The 21,841-nt window shown below is 37.3% G+C and overlaps 2 protein-coding genes and 1 pseudogene across 2 annotated transcripts; all 3 read left to right on the top strand.

Moving 5' to 3' along the window:
- The first annotated feature begins 9,695 nt into the window (after positions 1-9,695).
- Positions 9,696-10,484, top strand: LOC130457104 (heat shock protein HSP 90-beta-like; annotated as a pseudogene).
- On the top strand, positions 10,281-11,430 carry LOC107651269 (heat shock protein HSP 90-beta-like). Its single transcript, XM_056815586.1, has one exon. It carries the CDS (start codon positions 10,281-10,283, stop codon positions 10,827-10,829), a length of 549 nt encoding a protein of 182 aa, XP_056671564.1. The 3' UTR covers positions 10,830-11,430.
- On the top strand, positions 10,875-12,131 carry LOC100016598 (heat shock protein HSP 90-beta-like). Its single transcript, XM_056815585.1, has one exon. The coding sequence runs from the start codon at positions 10,875-10,877 to the stop codon at positions 11,868-11,870; it is 996 nt and encodes a 331-aa protein (XP_056671563.1). The 3' UTR covers positions 11,871-12,131.
- The last annotated feature ends 9,710 nt before the right edge of the window (positions 12,132-21,841 follow it).

Below are 21,841 nucleotides of genomic sequence, written 5' to 3'. Positions count from 1 at the left end.
TTTATAATCTCAGTTAGAAAATCAGATCCAGCCAAATCAGAACTATCTGGTTAGTGGTCCTCTTTGGGGAGATCAAATCATCCCCAACTTCAAAAGGACAAGCAAGGAGTTATCTTTGGTCAATGTTTACAGGCAACAAAACAGAAATCCCTGGATAAACTGGTTAAAGCTCCAAAACAGATGTCTCAAGAGCTAGTTACATGAGCTAGAGTAACATTTCTTTTAACCACATCTTTAAGCCGGTTACAGTCTAGGACAAACCACATTTTTGAGTAAGGTGAGTTCAGACAGATAGTGACAATTATAAAAAATCAATAGAGCATGAAATAAATTATATTGTAAAATCAATGCAGTAGAAATCTGAGGTAATATTAATTTTTATCTCTCCATTTCTTCCCAAAAGTAAAGGAGTAAATATTTATTCTGTCATTATCTGCTCTGGCTGAAGCCATTATGACTCTGTAGTTGCTGCTCCCTTTCTAGTGGTTCACTAACCATCCCTTTAATTTGGAACCAGAAGACTGGGTTTGAATCCAGATTCTAATACTTGCTAGCTGTGTTATCATAGACAAATCACTTTGCTTTTGAGGCTTAGGTTCTAGAAGGATTATAAAATGTGAATAATAATACTTTAAATATCTACCTGACAGAATTGATGTAGGAAGAATATTTTGACTACTAAAATGCTCTAAATAAACATGAAATTTCCCCTTAGTTCATCTATCTATAGTTGGAAGGGAATCCAGAGCTTATCTGAAACATCATCCTAATTTTATATATCAGAAAAAAGAAAGTTTTCAAGGTTAAATCACTTCCTTAAAGTATTACAGGAAGTGTCAATAGTAGAATTTGAACCCAGGCCCCTTGAATTTGGAGCTAGTACTCATTCCATTGATTCATAGCTTCTTTACAATTCGGGTCTCTTTCTACTATACATACTACCTCAATTTGACCATTAATTTACTGGTGAAGAAAGTTATATTATTTAATTTCCTTGGAACTTAGCTTTCCCTTCATTAAAAGGAGAATAGTTTCTGCCCTATTTATCTTAGCCTGTTGTTGTGAGAATCAAACAAGATAGTAGATGGAAAATATGTTATTAGAATATAAGATGTTACACGAACCAACAGTTATTATTTACAGAGTCCTTTTAATTTCCTCACTCATTTAAGCATTTAGGTCTTTCCACTGAGCTTCCACAGGAGTCAGATTTATTTGCTATTTCCCCTTAGTCAGACCTTAAGTACACTGGATTTTATGTTTAGTCAGAGAAAAAAAATACAAGTCAGGCACCCCTCCCCCCATATCCCCCAATTGCTATACATTTGTTTGGGCAATGGGTTGTATCTCTTCAGATGTCAGAGGCCACTAAGGTCTTTGTTGCACAAGAAACAAGAGGAATTCAATTTGCATTCTCTGTGGATGCTCCTCTGAGGTTAGGGTGTTCCCTGTGCAGCTGAATCCTCTGGCACCTCTAATTGACTTGAAAGTATCTTGTCTTCCCTTAGAAATGTCACCTAGCCCTTTGCAAGTGCAATTCCAGGCAATCAGGATCAATATATTGCTTAAGCTAAGCATATTAGCTAGTGATTGACTGCTCAAATGAGTATAAGCTCAGGCTCCTTAGATCTCTTCCAATATGAGGACTTACTGAAACCCATTTATATTTCTCTGTAGAAATCAATGATCCAGGAGTTCCAAAGCTGGAGGAAAAGTAGACTCTGGGGATAGAAAGAAGCCTAATCTTTTATAAAGTAGCCTGAAGTACTTAAAAGGCAGTGGACTAGGGTGGAGTCTAGATAGTGGACTAGAGGAAATGCTTAGCTGAGCTCTCTGACATTCCTATTGAAACAATTTTAAAATAATGCCTTCTATTGAAAATTGGTGTGGCAAAGTCAACAGAACTTCAGAATGAGAAAACCTTCCAGCCTAAGGCAACTTAGGAGGTCAGAAAGAGAAATCTGTGATATGAGGGAGGAGACCATTTTAGAGCCCATGTGGATGAAACACCAATGATGGGACTAGGAAGTAGCAAGAGAAGCAACAGTTTTAGGAGTTGTCAAGCCAGAGATAGTAAGAGAACCTGGCAAGTGGTCAGGAAGAGACTACAGGAGACTTGTATACTACCACTGGACTCAAGATCAGACACTATTTGGAAACTCCATCACCTATATTCACTTTTGGGTCAAAGGTAGAGATCTTGATCAAGAGGGAGTAGGAATCCTGAGGGGGAATTATTTAGCAACTTCATTTCCTGTTCCCACTTCTGGGATATAAGCTTAAGGGCAAGGAGGAAGACTTTAAGTCAAGAGGTAGAGGAAGCCCTGAGGGATATTATCACTTCTGGCCAAAGACATTGGGGGCCATGAGGAACAATATTGTCTAAGAAAGGAAAGAAAGAAAGAAAGAAAGAAAGAAAGAAAGAAAGAAAGAAAGAAAGAAAGAAAGAAAGAAAGAAAGAAAAAGGGAAAATAGGTCTCAAGGAAACATGGGGCTTCAGGAGTAAGTAGTATTTATTAACATTCCAGGGGGTCAGGTGTTCTTCCTGGGAAAGGACCAGAGTGCTGACTAGGAAAGCAGTGACCATACTTCTCCGGAGACCACACTACCCTTGAAGCACCAAAAACTTCTTAAATCTAAAACTTGCTCTGAAAATACCAAAGGAAAAAAGCCTGAAAATTGAGACAGTGCCCTTTCCCAACTTTGAATGCTGGGAACAGAGGCCAACATGAATATAAAATTCCAAATCAAGAAATACAGAGAGAAAATGAGTAAACAACACAAAAGGAACCTGACTATAAAAAGCTACTATGGTAACAGGGAAAATTAAGACACAAACTCAGAAGAAGACAGTGAAGTCAAAACTGCTATAAAGCTGCAAAGAAAAAAAAAATGAATTGGGACAACTTAAACAAAAATTTCTAAAATTTATTTTAAAAATTAAATGAGCATGGTAGAGGGGGAAATGGGTAAAACAATGAAACCAAATGAAGAAAACTTTGAAAGAAATAATTAGCAGCTTGGTAAAAGAGACAAAAAAATACTGAAAAAAATAGCAATTTAAATAATAGAAATATTCAAATGGAAAAAGAGGTACAAATATTCATTGAAGAAAATATATTATTTTTAAAAATTAGAATTGGACAAGTGGAAGCTAATGATTCTGTCAGACATAAAATAAAGTCAAAAGAATTTAAAAAAAGAAGAAAATTTGAACTATCTCATGGGAAAAACAATTGACCTGGAAAACAAATCAAGGAGAAATAATTTGAGACTTGTTGGATTACCTGAAAGTCATGAAAAAGAGGGATGCCCTTGAGAAAGCAGAAAGGGACAAGAAGGATGGGGGAAATTATCTCAAACAAAAGAGTTATGTGAGAAACAGCTTTTATAGTGGAGGAGAAAAGGATTGAGTAGAGGCAGACAACACTTGATCTTCACATCTAAATTGGTTCAAAAAGAGAAATGTGTGTGTGTGTGTGTGTGTGTGTGTGTGTGTGTGTGTGAAAGTGAGTGTGTGTACATTTCAAATGGATCTTACTCAGTTGAAAAGGAGGATGGAAAGGGGACCAGAGAAGAGGTAGGGGTGATAAAACGGAGGAAAGATAGAAATCAGTGGTCAATAGCAAAACAAACTTAAGAGGAGAAATAAGATAAAAGGGGGGGGGCAGTTGGGTGGCTTAGTGGCCTGAGAGACAGGCCTAGAGATAGGAGGTTCTATAATCAAATCTGGCCTCAGATACTTCCCAGTGGTATAACCCTGGGCAAGTCACTGAACCCCCTTATTCTTCTGCCTTGGAACCAATAACCAGTATTGATTCTAAGACAGAGGTAAGGGTTTAAAAAAATAAAAAGAAAGATAGTAGAAGAAAACAGAATAGATTGAAATGCATATTAACTCTCATTAATGTGAATGTGAGTTGGATGAACTCAACCATAAAACAGAAGCAGATACCAGAATGTATTAGAAAGTAGAATCCAGAAGATGGCAGCCTAGAAGGAGCAGAAGTTCAGACCTCTGAATACCCTTCCTAACCTAACCAATCATAAACTGAATGCTCCCAGAGGACTGAAAAACAAACTTAACAACAAAACAGAGTCAAGAAATCCCTTTGCTGGACTTAATTCAAAAGGTTCACCTCGCCCCCCTAAAGCTGGAATTTGAGAACACTCGGGTTTAAGGGGAAGACAGAAGGAAGGTTCCAGGACCCATCCCCCCTTCCACCCAGAGCACTGAGACTCCCAGACCCCAGCGGCAGTGGGAACTTCTGGGTGGGCAAAGGTGCTGGTCTGGAGGGCATATATTGCAACCAGGGCTGTGATAAGTTCAGAGTCTCCAACACAGATAGAGGGGGAGGAGCTAGAGAGGGAGCATAGAGCTGGCAGCCTGGCCAGAGCAGTGGAGATCCTCCACATTTGCTCCAGTCTTCTAGGAGATTTTGGCCTCAGAGCATACCCAGCCCAACCCAGCTGAACTTAATCCCATCAGAAGTCTTCAGAACTCAGGGAAGCCCAGGCTCCACACCCATCCTCATTGACTGCTGGACTTTAATCCAATTGGGAGCCTCTGGAGGATGGGGAAACTCAAACCCCAACAAACCTCCACCAGAGACTACACCAAGAGATCTCTTGTTAAAGCTCCAAGAGGGGAGATTGACAGAAGCCCCCAAACCAAAAAAAATGAGAGGAGCAAGAGCACAGACAAATACAGGGAGTAAAGAAGGAGTAAATTTGAGCAAACAACAGAAAAAGAAGAAAGAAACTACAATAGACAGCTTCTACTCAGCAAATGGAACAGAGGGGGAGAGATCAGCAAATGATAAATCAGAGATCCCAGCGAATTGGATATAGGCTGTGGAAGAACTCAAAACACAATTAAGAGAGGCTGAAGACAATTGGGAAAAGAATTTAAAAATTAAGATAAGTCATCTGGAAACAGAGGCACTTGAACTAAAATGAGAAAATAGTGTCTTGAAAGCCAAAATCAATCAGCTGTAAAATGAGGCAAGGGAGATGAAAGATGAGGTGAAGATGAAAGATGAGAAAAAGGAGATGAAAGATGAAGTAAGGAGGATGAAAGATGACCGCCAAAGAAAATCAGAACAGAAGGAGAGGGATGACCAAAATGCCAGGGATGAAATCCAGTCTTTAAGAACCAGAATACAACAATTGGAATTAAATAACCTCACAAGGCAGCAGAACACTATAAAACAAAATGAAAAGAATGAAAAAATTGAGGAAAATGTGAAGTATCTCACTCACAAAACAGATGATTTAGAAAATCATTTGAGAAGAGACAATTTAAGAATCATAGGTCTACCAGAAGACCATGACAAAATAAAAATCCTGGACATAATACTACAGGAGATTATTCAGGAAAACTGTCCTGATATCCTAGAACAAGAGGGGAAAGTAGAGATTGAAAGAATCCACAGATCACCTCCTGTATTTAATACCCAACTGACAACACCCAGGAATGTTATAGCCAAACACAAAAACTATCAGATCAAGGAAAAGATATTACAAGCTGCCAAGAAGAAGCCATTCAGATACAATGGAAACATAGTGAGGATAACTCAGGATCTGGCTGCATCCACACTGAAGGACCAAAAGGCTTGGAATATGATATTCCAGAAAGCAAGGGTCTACAACCAGGAATAAAATACGCATCAAAACTGACTATATTCTTGCAGGGGAAAGTATGGTCATTCAACACAGTAGAAGGATTCCAAATATTCGTAAAGAAAAGACCAGACCTGAACAGAAAATTTGATGTCTAAGCACAGAACTCAAGAGGATCATCAAAAGGTAATTAAAAAAGAGGGGAAAAAGAAAAACAAAACAAAACAACAACAACAACAAAAATTTTTTAAAGAGACTCAATGAGTTAAAATATGTATTCCTATAAGAAAAGAGGTCATTGGTAATGCTTAAAAACTATTGCTATCACCTGGGCAGCTAGAAGAATTACACGTAGTGGGAACATTGACAAACTGTATTAGATGAAAGGATAAGACATAAATAGGTATATAGATACATGCATGCATAAATACATATACATGTGTGTGTATATATATATATATATATATATATATATATATATATATATACACACAACCAGAACTAAAAAAAAAATAAAAGAGGCTAATACTAAAAAAAATGGGAAAAGAAACAAATGGAGGTAAATTGATATGTCACAAAGTAGCTCATGGCGTGAGGGGGGAGAACATCGATACACTGGAGGGGTAAAGAGGTTGAAGATAGGAAATACTCAACTCTTATGTGCTTTGAAACTGACCTAAAGAGGGAAGAACAATCCAAACCATTGGGGCAGAGAATAGATTTGCACCCTATAGGGAAGTAGAAGGGTAAAAAACAGACTGGTGGGGAGGGAAACAGTACAAGGGAGGGAGAAGGTGGGGGGAATTTAAAAAAGACTACAGGGTAAAATAAGGGAGGGAATAAGAAGGGAGGGGGTAGAAAGGGAAGTAAAATAAGGGGGGGGGAACTAGGGGGACTGACTATAAACAAACATTGGTATAGAAGGAAATAGTGAAAGAAGAAAAGGCAGGACCAGGAGTTGAAATCAAAATGCTGGGAAATACACAGCTAGTAATCATAACTCTGAATGTGAATGGAATGAACTCACCCATAAAACGCAAGCGAATAGCAGAGTGGATTAGAATCCAAAACTCTACCATATGCTGTCTGCAAGAAACACACATGAGGAAGGTACATACGCATAGGGTGAAAGTAAGAGGATGGAGCCAAATCTATTGGGCATCAACTGATAAAAAAGAAGGCAGGAGTTGCAATCATGATTTCTGACAAAGCCAAAGTAAAAATAAATCTAGTTAAAAGAGATAGGGAAGGTAACTACATCCTGATAATACTGTATTGTATAGACATTGTATAGACAACGAGGAAATATCTGTACTCAATATGAATGCACCAAATTGCAGAGCATCCAAATTTCTAAAGGAGAAACTAGAGGAGCTCAAGGGTGAAATAGACAGAAAAACCATACTAGTGGGAGATTTGAAGCTTCCTCTATCCGAACAAGATAAATCAAACCAAAAAATAAATAAGAAAGAGGTGAGAGAAGCAAATGAAATCTTAGAAAAATTAGAGTTAGTAGACATATGGAGAAAAATAAATAGGGACAAAAAGGAATACACCTTCTTTTCAACAGCACATGGTAATGGTACATTCACAAAAAACTGACCATGTATTAGGGCACAAAAATATTGTAAACAAATGCAAAAGGGCAGAAACAATAAATGCAACCTTCTCAGACCACAATGCAATGAAAATAATAATTAGTAAGGGTACATGGAGAGATAAATAAAAAATTAATGGGATATTAAACAATATGATTCTCCAAAACCAGTTAGTTAAAGAACAAATCATAGAAACAATCAATAACTTCATTGAAGAAAATGACAATGGTGAGACATCCTTTCAAAACTATGGGATGCAGCCAAAGCAGTACTCAAGGGGAAATTTATGTCCTTGAGTTCATATATAAACAAATTAAGAAGGGCAGAGGTCAATGAATTGGGAATGGAAATTAAAAAACTAGAAAAAATACAAATTAAAAATCCTCAGATAAAGACTAAATTAGAGATCCTAAAAATCAAAGGAGAAATCAATAAAATTGACTGTCAAAGAACTATTGATTTAATGAATAAGACTAGAAGCTGGTACTTTGAAAAAACAAATAAAATAGACAAAAGTATTAGTCAGTCTAATTAAAAAATGGAAAGAAAAAAACCAAATTGACAGTATCCAAGATGAAAAGGGAGACCTTACCTCTAATGAAGAGGAAATTAAGGCAATAATTAAAAATGACTATGCCAAATTATATGGCAACAAATATGGCAATCTAGGTGATATGGATGAATACTTACGAAAATATAAATTGCCTAGACTAAAAGAGGAAGAAATAAATTACCTAAACAACCCCATATCAGAAAAAGAAATTGAACAAGCCATCAAAGAACTCCCTAAGAAAAAATCCCCAGGTCCAGATGGATTCACAAATGAATTCTATCAAACATTCAAAGAACAACTAATTCCAATATTATACAAAGTATTTGACAGAATAAGCCAAGAAGGGGTTCTACCAAATTCTTTTTATGACACAAACATGGTACTGATCCCAAAGCCAGGCAGATTAAAAACAGAGAAAGAAAACTATAGGCCAATCTCCCTAATGAATATAGATACAAAAATCTTAAATAGGATACTAGCAAAAAGACTCCAGCAAATCATCACAAGGGTTATCCACTATGATCAGGTAGGGTTCATACCAGGAATGCATGGATGGTTCAATATTAGGAAAACCATCCACATAATTGACCATATAAACAAGCAAACCGACAAAAATCACATGATTATCTCAATAGATGCAGAAAAAGCCTTTGATAAAATACAAACCCATTCCTATTGAAAACACTAGAAAGTATAGGAATAGAAGGGCCTTTCCTAAAAATAATAAAGAGTATATATCTAAAACTATCAGCAAACATCATCTGCAATGGAGAAAAACTCAAAGCCTTCCCAATAAGATCAGGAGTAAAACATAGATGCCCATTATTACCTTTACTATTTTATATTGTACTATAAACACTAGCAGTAGCAATTAGAGAAGAAAAAGAAATTGAAGGTATTAAAATTGGCAATGAGGAGACCAAGCTATCACTCTTTGCGGATGATATGATGATATACTTAAAGAATCCTAGAGGATCAACCAAAAAGCTAATTGAAATAATCAACAACTTTAGCAAAGTTGCAGGATACAAAATAAACCCGCATAAGTCATCAGCATTTCTATATATCTCCAATCCAGTTGAGCAGCAAGAATTAGAAAAAGAAATTCCATTTAAAGTCACCCAAGACAATATAAAATACTTAGGAATCTATCTGCCAAGACAAACACAGGAACTATATGAACACAACTACAAAACACTCTCCACACAATTAAAACTAGATCTAAACAATTGGAAAAACATTGATTGCTCATGGGTGAGACAAGCTAACATAATAAAAATGACCATCCTACCCAAACTTATCTATCTATTTAGTGCCATACCCATGGAACTTCCAAAAAAACTATTTTACTGAATTAGAGAAAACCATAACAAAGTTGATTTGGAAGAACAAAGTATCAAGGATATCCAGGGAAATAATGAAAAAAAAAATACAAAGGAAGATGGCCTTGTAGTCCCAGATCTCAAACTATATTACAAAGTAGTTTTCATCAAAACAATTTGGTACTGGCTAAGAGACAGAAAGGAGGATCAGTGGAATAGACTTGGCGTAAATGACCTCAGCAAGACAATTGATGACAAACCTAAAGACCCCAGCTTTTGGGACAAAAATCCACTATTTGATAAAAACTGCTGGGAAAATTGGAAGACAGTGTGAGAGAGATTAGGTTTGGATCAACACTCCACACCCTACACCAAGATAAACTCAGAATGGGTGAATGACCTGAACATAAAGAAGGAAACTATAAGTAAATTAGGCAAACACGGAGTATTATACATGTCAGACCTTTGGGAAGGGAAAGATTTTAAAACTCAGCAAGACTTAGAAAGAGTCTTGTGCCAAGCTCTCCAAGCTCCTACGTCTTTGGAGGTGCTGGACTCAGCATTTCTCTGTAACGGCCTTCTTAGCCGCAACCACTCAAGATGCCTGAGGAAGTACAGCATGGAGAGGAGGAGGTGGAGACCTTTGCCTTCCAGGCAGAGATTGCCCAGCTTATGTCCTTGATTATCAACACCTTTTATTCCAATAAGGAAATCTTCCTTCGTGAGATCATATCCAATGCCTCTGATGCTTTGGACAAGATCCGCTATGAGAGTCTGACAGATCCTTCCAAATTGGACAGCAGAAAAGAGCTGAAGATTGATATCATCCCCAATCCTCAGGAGAGGACCCTTACTTTGGTGGATACTGGAATTGGCATGACAAAAGCTGATTTGATTAATAACTTGGGAACCATTGCCAAGTCTGGTACCAAGGCTTTTATGGAGGCTTTTCAGGCTGGAGCAGACATCTCTATGATTGGTCAGTTTGGTGTGGGCTTCTATTCTGCTTGCCTAGTAGCGGAGAAGGTTGTTGTGATCACTAAGCACAATGAAGATGAACAATATGCCTGGTAGTCTTCTGCTGGTGGCTCTTTCACAGTCCGTGCTGACCATGGTGAGCCTATTGGCAGGGGTACCAAGGTGATCTTACATCTGAAAGAAGACCAAACAGAGTATCTGGAAGAGATGCATGTCAAGGAGGTTGTTAAGAAGCATTCACAGTTCATTGGCTATCTCATCACACTTTATTTGGAGAAGGAACGAGAGAAGGAAATCAGTGACGATGAGGAGACAGAGGATGACAAAGAGAAAGAAGAAGATGAGCCAGCTAAAGATGAAGAGAAACCCAAGATTGAAGATGTAGGATCTGATGAAGAAGATGAAGGCAAGGATAAGAAGAAGAAAACAAAGAAGATCAAGGAGAAATACATTGATCAGGAAGAGCTGAACAAGACCAAACCCATCTGGACATGGAACCCTGATGATATCAGCCAAGAGGAGTATGGCAAGTTTTATAAGAGTCTCACCAATGATTGGGAAGATCACTTGGCAGTAAAGCACTTCTCTGTGGAAGGTCAGCTGGAATTCAGAGCTCTGCTCTTCATCCCCCGTCGTGTCCCCTTTGACCTCTTTGAAAACAAAAAGAAGAAGAACAACATTAAACTGTACGTTCGACGAGTCTTTATCATGGACAGTTGTGATGAGCTTATTCCTGAGTATCTTAATTTTATCTGAGGTGTGGTAGATTCTGAGGATCTGCCCCTCAACATTTCAAGAGAGATGTTGCAGCAGAGCAAAATCCTGAAGGTCATCCATAAAAATATTGTCAAGAAGTGCCTAGAGCTCTTCTCTGAACTGGCAGAAGATAAAGAGAATTATAAAAAGTTCTATGAGGCCTTCTCAAAAAACCTCAAACTTGGAATCCATGAGGACTCTACCAATAGGCACCGTTTATCTGAACTATTGCGTTATCATACATCTCAGTCTGGAGATGAGATGACTTCTTTGTCTCAATATGTGTCCAGAATGAAGGAATCCCAGAAATGCATCTATTATATCACTGGTGAGAGCAAGGAACAAGTGGCCAACTCTGCTTTTGTTGAATGGGTACGGAAACGTGGTTTTGAAGTAGTATACATGACAGAGCCCATTGATGAGTACTGTGTGCAGCAGCTAAAGGAGTTTGATGGGAAGACCCTTGTCTCTGTTACTAAGGAAGGTTTAGAACTTCCAGAGGATGAAGAAGAGAAGAAAAAAATGGAGGAAAGCAAGGCAAAATTTGAAAACTTGTGCAAGCTAATGAAGGAAATTCTGGATAAGAAGGTTGAGAAAGTGACAATCTCTAATCGGCTGGTGTCTTCACCCTGTTGCATTGTGACTAGCACATATGGTTGGACAACCAACATGGAATGCATCATGAAGGCACAGGCATTGAGAGACAACTCCACAATGGGTTACATGATGGCCAAGAAGCACTTGGAGATAAACCCAGATCACCCCATTGTGGAGACTCTCAGGCAGAAGGCTGAGGTTGACAAGAATGACAAGCCTGTGAAAGATCTGGTGGTGCTGCTTTTTGAGACAGCTCTGCTGTCTTCAGGTTTCTCCCTTGAAGATCCCCAGACTCACTCAAAGCAAATTTATCACATGATTAAGCGAGGGCTTGGCATTGATGAGGATGAGGTGACAGCAGAGGAGCCCAGTGCTGCTGTTCCTGATGAGATTCCCCCACTTGAAGGCGATGAAGATGCATCCCGCATGGAGGAGGTGGATTAAAAAGAAACCTCTGCATAAGACCCCAGCCTCTGTATAGTTTCCCATGTTTCCCACAATAGCAGTAGAGGCCCTGTCCTGCCTGGCTCCATCTGCCAATGTCTAGTGGTGTTTTTTCCCCCTTCTGTTTTCCAGTGTATTAGGGCAGGGCTTACAGGGTCCCTGTTACCCCTCCCCCCATGTGAGGAGTAGGATGTTGTGTATTGTGGGCTGTTTGTTTATTTTGTTCTGAAATTAAAGTATGCAGAATAAAGAGAAAAAAAAGACTTAGAAAGAGTCACAAAATGTAAAATAAATAATTTTGACTACATCAAATTAAAAAGGTTTTGTACAAACAAAACCAATATAATTAAAATCAGAAGTGAGGCAACAAATTGGGAAACAATCTTCATAACAAAAACCTCTGACAAAGGTCTAATTACTCAAATTTATAAAGAGTTAAACTAGTTGTACAAAACAATCAAGCCATTCTCCAATTGATAAATGGGCAAGGGACATGAATAGGCAGTTTTCAGTTAAAGAAATCAAAACTATTAATAAGCACATGAAAAAATGTGCTAAATCTCTTATAATCAGAGAGATGCGAATCAAAACAACTCTGAGGTATCACCTCACACCTAGCAGATTGGCCAACATGACAGCAAAGGAAAGTAATGAATGCTGGAGGGGATGTGGCAAAGTAGGGACACTAATTCATTGTTGGTGGAGTTGTGACTTGATCCAACCATTCTGGAGGGCAATTTGGAACTATGCCCAAAGGGCGATAAAAGACTGTCTGCCCTTTGATTCAGCCATAGCACTGCTGGGTTTGTACCCCAAAGAGATAATAAGGAAAAAGACTTGTACAAGAATATTCATAGCTGTGCTCTTTGTGGTGGCCCAAAATTGGAAAATGAGGGGATGCCCCTCAGTTGGGGAATGGCTGAACAAATTATGGTATATCTTGGTGATGGAATACTGGATGGAAGGAATAATAAAGTGGAGGAATTCCATGGAGACTGGAACAACCTCCAGGAAGTGATGCAGAGCGAGAGGAGCAGAACCAGGAGAACATTGTACACAGAGACCGATACACTGTGGTATAATCGAACATAATGGAATTCTCCGTTAGTGTCAATGCAATGTCCCTGAACAATTTGCAGGGATGTATGAGGAAAAAACAAAACAAAACAACTATCCTCAAGCAGAGGACAAGCTATGGGAGTAAAAACACCAAGGAAAAGCAACTGTTTGACTACAGGGGTGGAGGGGATAAGATTGAGGAGAGATGCTGAATGAGCACCCTAATGCAAATACCAAAAACAAGGAAATGGTTTTGGTGCAAGGACACATGTGATACCCAGGGGAATCAGGCATCGGCTAGGGGAGGGGTTGTTTGAGGAGGGGGGGGAGGAAAAGAAAATGATCTATGTTTCCAATGAATAATGTATGAAAATGACCAAATAAAATAATGTTTAAAAAAAAAACAAAAACAAAAAACAACAACAAAAAAAGAAAGTAGAATCCAACACTATGTTGTTTATGGGAAACTCATTTGAAATAGAAAGACATACACAGAGTTAAAATGAGGGACTAGAACAGAAGCTATTATGCATGAACTTAAGTTAAAAAAGTTAGGGATAACAATCATGATTTCAGACAAAGCAAAAGCAAAAATAGACCTAATTAAAAAGATTTATTGAGAAACTACATCTTTGTAAAAAGTAACCATAGACAATGAAGTAATATCCATGCTAAACATATATTCAACACATCACATGGCATCCAAATTCTTAATGGAAAAGTTAAATAAACTATAGGAGGAAATAGATAATAAAACTATATTAATGGAAGATCTCAACCTCTCCCTATCAGAGCTTGATAAATCTAATAATAAAATAAATAAGAAAGAAGTCAAGGAGATAAATAGAATCTTCGGAAAGTGAGACATGATTGACCTCTGAAGAAAACAGAATGGGGATAGGAAGAAGTATTCCTTTTTTTCTGCTATACCAGGTACTTTAACAAAAATTGACCATGCATCAAAGCATAAAAACCTCACAACCAAATGTAGAAAGGCAGAAATGCACACTTTTCTGACCATAATGCAATAAAAAATTATATTCCATAAAGGGCCAGGGAAACATAGCTTAAAAGTTAATAGGAAACTAAACAAACTAATCCTAAAGAGCAAACAGGTCAAAGAACAAATCAGAGAAACAATCAATATTTTCATTAAGGAGAATGACAATGAGAAAACATTCCAAAATTTGTAGGATGCAGACAAAGCAGTACTTAAGGGAAAACATATCTCTAAATATGTATGTCATTATAAGAGAGAAAACTGATAGGAATGAATTGGGAACAGAACTAAACAAATAGTAAAAAAGAAAAATGAAAAACCCCAATTAAAGACAAAATGGAAATCCTGAAAATAAATAAAAAGCATAATAAAATTGGAAATAAGAAAATGATTTAAATAACAATTAAAACTAGGATCTGGTAAATAAAATAGATGAACAATTGATCAATTTTATTATAAAAGATGGAAAAACAAAGTTCAAGTATCAAAAAGGAAATCAGTAAGTACACCATCAAAAAAGATGAAATTAAATATTAGGAGTTTTTGTCCAATTATATGTCAGTAAAAATGACTAAGTCAAATGGATGAATTTGTATTTACAAAATTACAAAAAAAAATGTATTTACAAAAATACAAACTATCCAGATTAACAGAAGTCAAAATAGAACACTCAAATAACCTTACTTTGAAAAAGAAATTAAGCAAGCCATCAGGAGCTAAGGAAAAAATCCCTAGGTCCAATTGGATTTACAAGTGAATTCTACCAAATATTTAAGCAATAGTTAATCCAAATGTTCTATAAAGCATTTGAAAAAAATTGGTAAAGAAGGAGTCTTAGTAAATTATTCTTATTACATAAATACTGTTTTGATACCTAAACCATGGAGAACAAAAAGAAAAAGGAAACTCTTAAGTTGATCTCTTTAATTAATATTGAGGTGAACATTTTAAATTAAACATTAGGAAGGAGATTATAGTAATATATCATAAAGATATACACTGGGACCCACTGTGTAGAATTTATTGAATACAAGGCTATTTCAATTTTAGGACATAAAACAGTATAATTGACCCTTTCAATTAAAACCTACAAAAACATAAGATTATTTCAATAAATGGAGGAAAAATATTTGACAAAATACAACACTCCTTCATATCAGAACACTAGAAAGCTTAGGAATCAATGGCACTTGTCTTAATGATAAGTAACCTTTATCTAAAACCAAGAGCAAGTATTATTTGTAGTGGGGATAAATTTGAAGCCTTCCCAATAAGGTCAGGAGTGAAGGAAGAATGTTCATTATCAACACTATTATTCAATATTGTATTAGCAATGATATCTATAGCAAAAAGGCAAGAAAAAGAAATTGAAAGAATAAAAAAGGCAATGAGGAAGTAAAACTATCACTCTTTGCCAATGATATGATGGTTTCCTTAGAGACTCATAGAAAATCAACTAAAAAACTAGTTGAAATGATCAACCACTTCCAAAGAGTTGCTGGATATAAAATAAACTTACAAACATCATCAACATTTCTATATACTATCACCAAAACAAGCAGCAAGAGGTAGAATTTATATTTAAAATAACAACAGATAATATGAAATACTTGATAGTCCACTGCTGAGAAAAACTCAGGGAATATATGAACACTTATATGTGACACTTTTCACATAAAGACTGATCTAAACAATTGGAGAAATATTAATTGCTCATTTGTAGGCTGAGCCAATATAATAAAAATGACAATTCTACCTAAGTTGATTTACTTTTTCAGTGCCATATCAACCAAAGTATCAAAGAATAGTTTCCTAGAAATAGACAAAATAGTAACAAAATTCATTTGGGAAAACAAAAGATCAAGAATTTAAAGAGAATCAGTGAAAAACATCAAGGAAGGTAGAAATGGAATTCCAGATTTGAAGCTCTATTACAAAGTGGTAATCATCAAAATAAGGTGGTGGGTCAGTCGAATAAATTAGGTACAAAAATGACCATGGTAATATAGTTTTTGATAAATATAAAGATTCAAGTTTTGGGAACAAGGACTCAAAATTTGATGAAAATTTCTTGGAAAACTGGAAAAGAGTTTGGTTAAAACTAGGCATAGGCTATATGAAGATAAGGTTAAAATAGATAAATGATGTGGACATAAAACATGAAATCAAAAGAAAATTAGAGGAACATGGAAAATTTTACCTCTAAGATGTATGGATAAGGGAAGGATTTATAAACAACAACAACAACAAAAAGAGATAAAGATTATCACAGAATGTAAAATGGATAATTTTGATTACATGAAACTTGCACAAATAAAACCAATGCATCCAAAAGCATATGAAAAACAGAAAATAGGGGATTTTTCTCTGATAAAGACCTCATTTCTCAAATATGCAGAAAATTGAGTCAAAGTTATAAAAATAAGAGCAATTCCTAAATTGATAAATGGTCAAAAGTTATGAAATGGCAGTTTTCAGAAGAAGAAATCAAAGTTATAAATAATCATATGAATAAATGCTCTAAATCATTATGATTAGAGAAATGATCTAGCCATCAAGTAAGAAAATTCACATCACTTAGAGAGCTCCACCTTGTAAATCAATCAGTCAGAAACTTGTGAATCTTTTGATAATAGTTTACACCCTCAGAGGATGAGAGGTAAATCCCACAGACATTGACCCACTGGGAAGTGCTAGGCAATTTGGAAGCTATGATTGGCCCCTGGGAAGAGAGAAAGGGACAGGAAGTGATGTGAGAAAAGGACTATAAAATGTCCTGAACTTCTTGTCCTGGGGAGCTTCAGCTTGGGGCTTCTCTTGGTGACTTGGATTTTGGAGGTGTCTTGGGAGGACTGCTCCTCAATCTTCTTCTTTGGACTTCATCTTGGGGGAATGAGTATCTGGCCTTCCTTTCCTGGCTTCTGGAAAGATTATTTCCGGAGAGGACTTCCTTTCCTAGAGGAGTCTGGGTAGGTGGTACCCTTGCATAAGACACTACTGGGTCCTATGACTGAGGGTTAACAAGCCCTGCCAGGGCTGAGCTGGACACTGGAGGAACATCTAGTGTGATAGGCTAGACGTTTTCTCTACCCTCTTCTTACATTTCTCTACTTTCACTATTTCCACCTCTTTGCAAATAAATGTTACTAAAATCATTTTTAACTTGAGCTATAATATTTTAAATCAGTGACCACAATATTACCTTAGAATTCTCATATTAGCAGAAAAACCTAATTTTAAATTTTTATGACCTAGAACTAAACTAAACAGACTAGATGTTTGCTAGGCAGCTATTTGGCACAATGGAGAGCTCTGAACCGAGAGTCTGGAAAAACTTGAGTTCAAATTCAGCTTTAGACACTTAATGACTATTTGTTCTTAGGGAAGTCATAACTTCTATCTGCCTTAGCTTCTTTATGAGTAAAAGCAGGATAATAATAGCACCTATTTCCCAGGGTTCTCAAATGAGATCATATTTATGAACTGCTTTGTAAATCTTAAAACACTATATAAATATTAGCTATTATGATTAATATTAATATCATTAGATGTGGTTTAGCCAGCAAAGAGTACAGGATGAGAATCATCATCTCTAACATTCAGCCTGAGATTGCTCTATATTGGATGTTTTTCAGAGAGAGTGGAAAATTAAAAAAAAAAAGCATGAATCCTAAGTAGCAGGGCTTTTCTTTTCTGCTGGTGGTTTACTTTTATTTTTCTGAGGGCCTTTCCTCATTTCTCTCAGTTCCTACAATTTCCTTTTTGTAGAATGTTATTCAGAATCTTTGACCATCCAAAATACTTTCCATATTCAATTTCTCATCATATTCCTTTCCCTGATGTTTTCATGCATTGTGAACTTTTCTACAATTAGGAATTCAGGGTAATTTGAGATGTAAATGGAGCAGGCATATAACCATTTTTGCTCCTACCAAGAGCATTAACCCATCTACTTTACAATAACTCTTGTGGACAGTAGACCAATAATAGGGAGAGCTTACCCTATGGAGTGAATGCTGTTTTAGGCTGAGCAGTCTACAGCTTGTAGATCTTGTTGTCTAGGAAAGAAAAGATGAAAGAGAGCCAGAGGAGAACTGTGTTTAATCAACAAGACTGTGGAAGTCTGACATTCCTGGATGACTTTCCTTGTCTGTCGCTGTGTTCCCTGGATTGCATTTGTCCTTGAGGAAGTCTTGAGTTTCAGCTCTTGATGCAAACTTCCTGAGGATTTGGAAAGTGGGAGCAGCAAAGGGTTGGTAACTATGATTCCATGTCACAACCATCAGCAGCAGCGAAGCTTTTGTTAACACTGGATTCCTTCTCCATTCTCTTTCATGTATCTACTTTGGAGCTCATGGGTCTTTGAATTTTGCTTTGCTCTGCCCTTATATGTTTATTCTCTGTATTAAAAAAATGATTTAACGGGCAGCTGGATGGCTCAGTGGATTGAGAGACAGACCAAGAGATGGGAGGTTCTGGGTTCAAATCTAACCTCAGACACTCCCTAGCTGTGTGGCCCCGTGCAAGTCACAACCCCCATTGCCTAGTTCTTATCACCCTTCTGCCTTAGGACCAATACCAGGCATAGATTCTAAGGTAGAAAGAAAGGTTTTTTTTTTTTAATGATTTATCATCCTAATTTAACACCGACTCCTCATATTTGTATGTCCCACTCCTTTCTGAAATTTTTGCCCTGATCTTTTGATCTACTATTGTCTATGAATTATTTACTATTGGGTTTCTTAGAAAAAAGGCATGAACCCAAGAAGAAATTACTAAAACTCTATTTTCCAATATTGTAATTTCTATCTTTGCCATAACACTTGTACGTCTATATCTATATCTCCTCTCCATTCACACAGGCACCACTCTAGTTCAGGTTCTCATTGCCTCTTGCCTGGAATACGTGCTACATTCTCAACTAGTTTTTCCTGCCTCAAGTATGTCTCCTGACCAATCTATTTTTCAGAATAATTATCCTCTAAAAGAAGTGACATAGTATTGCTTCCTGTGATGGGACATCCTAGGTTCAAATCTGGCCTTCCAAAGGTCACTCTAAATTTGTCATTCTTGCTCCTCCCAAATCCAGACAGTACTGAGAGCACTGAGGAAGGCAAACTAGTCATTGAATCATGCACATGCAATATATTCTCTAGGTGGCGCCATAGTACATAGACCCAGAGACTGGAAGATTCATTTTTTCTGAGTTCAAATCCAACCTCAGGCATTTTCTAGTTCTGAGACCCTGAGCAAGTTACTGAACCCTATTTGCCTCAGTTTCTTCATCTGTCAAATGAACTGGAGAAGGAAATACCAAACCATTCCAGCATCTTTGCCAAGAAAACCCCAAATGGGATCAGACATGACTGAAATGACTGATCAACAACAATATGTTCTTTGAAAGCAGAGGCTAAATTGCTGATGTGTAGTACAGTATAATATAAAAGATGCTAGAGTCCAGTAACGTGTGTTTCAGTCCCAGAGCTGACAAATTATTAGCTGTGTGATCACAGAGAAGTCATTTAATATCTCTGAAACAAGGTAGAGGGAAGTGAACAATTTATACAGTAACAAAAGCATTGTAAAAATGGGCAACTTTAAAAGACACAAGATGGGGCAACTAAGTAGCTCACTGGATATGGAACCAGACCCAGAGATGAAGGTCCTAGATGCAAATATGGCCTCAGATGTTTCCTAGCTGTGTGACCCTGGGCAAGTCACTTAACCCCCTTTGCCTGCTTCTCACTATTCTTATTCCTTTGTTCCAATACATAGTAAAAAACAGACACAAGAACTCTGAACAACACAACGATCAACCATGTTTCTTGAGGACCAGTGATGAAGAAGGCTACTGTGCTACCCCGATGGAGAGCTGATGGACTCATGAGATGTACTTTTTAGTCCTGGCCAATACAGGACTTTTCCTTTTGCCTGACTCTACATGTTTGTTACAGGAGTTCTTTGCTTCTTTTTGGTAGAGTGAAAGAATTGAGAAGGAAAGGAAAACATATGCTTGTTAATGCAAAAAATCTGTGCCTCCTTTTCTTTATCTCTAACATGGAAATAGCATTAAAAAGGACTTGAGAAATGTGAGCTGTTGCTATTTTTCATCCACATTGCTTAGAGAAAACAATGTTGAATCAAAAATTAGATTTCTTCTAAGGTGCCCAACATGCCCTCCTGGAGCTACATAGCCCAAATCTTCTGTGCTCCCAGACTACCTGGTGTGCTTCAGCATTCCCCTGCTCAGCATGTGCTGCTCTGAACTAGGTCTTCATTGTGCTTTCTTCTAATGAGAGTTGTCACTCTCCCTGCTTTAGGGTAAATTTTACTTATTTATTGCTTTGTTTCATTCCCAAAGAAAACCTTACCAGATACGTATTTGGATTTGGAGGAAGAATCCCTAGGGATAGTGATCAAGCAAACAGAACAGGCTTCAGAAAGCCAGTAAAGGGAGAAAGAATGGCATTGCCAGTTTCTGAGAGGAAGGAGCACCAAGTAAGTTGGTTCTCAGATCAGTTGTCCTTCTGGTGACAGACAAGCGCACCCTGCTTTTTTTTTTTAACCCTTACCTTCTATCTTGGAGTCAATACTGTGTATTGGCTCCAAGGCAGAAGAGTGGTAAGGGCTAGGCAATGGGGGTTAAGTGACTTGCCCAGGGTCACACAGCTGGGAAGTGTCTGAGGCCAGATTTGAACCTAGGACCTCCCATCTCTAGGCCTGGTTCTCAATCCACTGAGCTACCCAGCGCCCCCCCCCCCCCCCCCGCACTCTGCTTTTTAAGGATTGCCAGGGAATCAGGATGATAGATTTATAGAGCCTGAAAACGAATAACAATAACAACAATAATAGCAATCATGACAATGGCATTTCTATAATACATTAAGGTTTGCAAAGCAGTTTCAACATGTTATCTTCTTTAATTCTCCCAACAACCTTGTAAAGAAAGTGCTATTATTATCCCCATTTTACAAATGAGGAAAATGAAGATGAGATTAACGGGATCATTGGACTCCTAAAAGTTACCTGGATTTGTCAATTTTAAAATTTTGTGATTTGGGCTAAGCTAGGTGGTTCAGTGGATAGAGCCAGGTCTGGATATAGGAAATCCTGGGTTCAAATCTGGACTCAAATGCTTCCTAGGTGTGTAACCTTGGGCAAGTCATTTAACTTCCATTGTGAAGCCCTTACCACTCTTCTTCCATCAGTATATAGAGTCAGGCCTGGAGATGGAAGATCCTGGGTTCAAATTCGGATTCAGATGCTTCCTAGCTTTGTGACCATGGGCAAAATTCATTTATGTCCAATTGCCTAGCACTTACCACTCTTCTGCCTTGCAGCTAATACACAGTATTGGTAAGGGTTTAACAAATAAATAAGTAAGTAAACAAACAAACAAGATCCTCTCATGTAAAATCACAAAAAAATTTAAGAATTGGAGGGAACTAAAAAGATTGTTGTTTTTTGTGGGGGGTTCAGTTCATACCTAAAGCAATAATCCCCTCTAGAACAGATGCAACAAATGATCACCCAGCTTCTGTTCATTGATCTCTAGTAATGGGGGCTCACTACCTGTTATAACAAAATTATAGAGAATCTGAGAAGTGGAAGGAGTCTTAGACATCTTCTTATTTAACCTGTGTCTAAATAGTATTCCTCTCTACAACATATCAGGTCTCTGAAGACCACAAAGTTTATCACTAACAATGAAGAATATGCTAACTCTTGAGACAGACAGAGCTGCTATGTGATGTAGTAGATATATTTCTTAGGCTAGAGTCAGGAAAACTCATCTTTCTGAGTTCAAATCTGACCTCAGATACTTACTAACTGTGACCATGGGCAAGTCACTTAACTAAACCTGTCTGCCCCAGTTGTTCATCTGCAAAATGAGCTGGCTAAACAAAGGTAA

The sequence above is a fragment of the Monodelphis domestica genome, chromosome 2 (assembly GCF_027887165.1).
Source record: "Monodelphis domestica isolate mMonDom1 chromosome 2, mMonDom1.pri, whole genome shotgun sequence".
In the NCBI taxonomy this organism is placed as follows: Eukaryota; Metazoa; Chordata; class Mammalia; order Didelphimorphia; family Didelphidae; genus Monodelphis; species Monodelphis domestica.
This window is presented reverse-complemented; position numbering and strand designations above follow the sequence as displayed.

Coding starts and splice junctions, on each gene's coding strand:
- LOC107651269 (XM_056815586.1), top strand. CDS start 10,281: ATGCATGTCAAGGAGGTTGTTAAGAAGCATTCACAGTTCATTGGCTAT.
- LOC100016598 (XM_056815585.1), top strand. CDS start 10,875: ATGTTGCAGCAGAGCAAAATCCTGAAGGTCATCCATAAAAATATTGTC.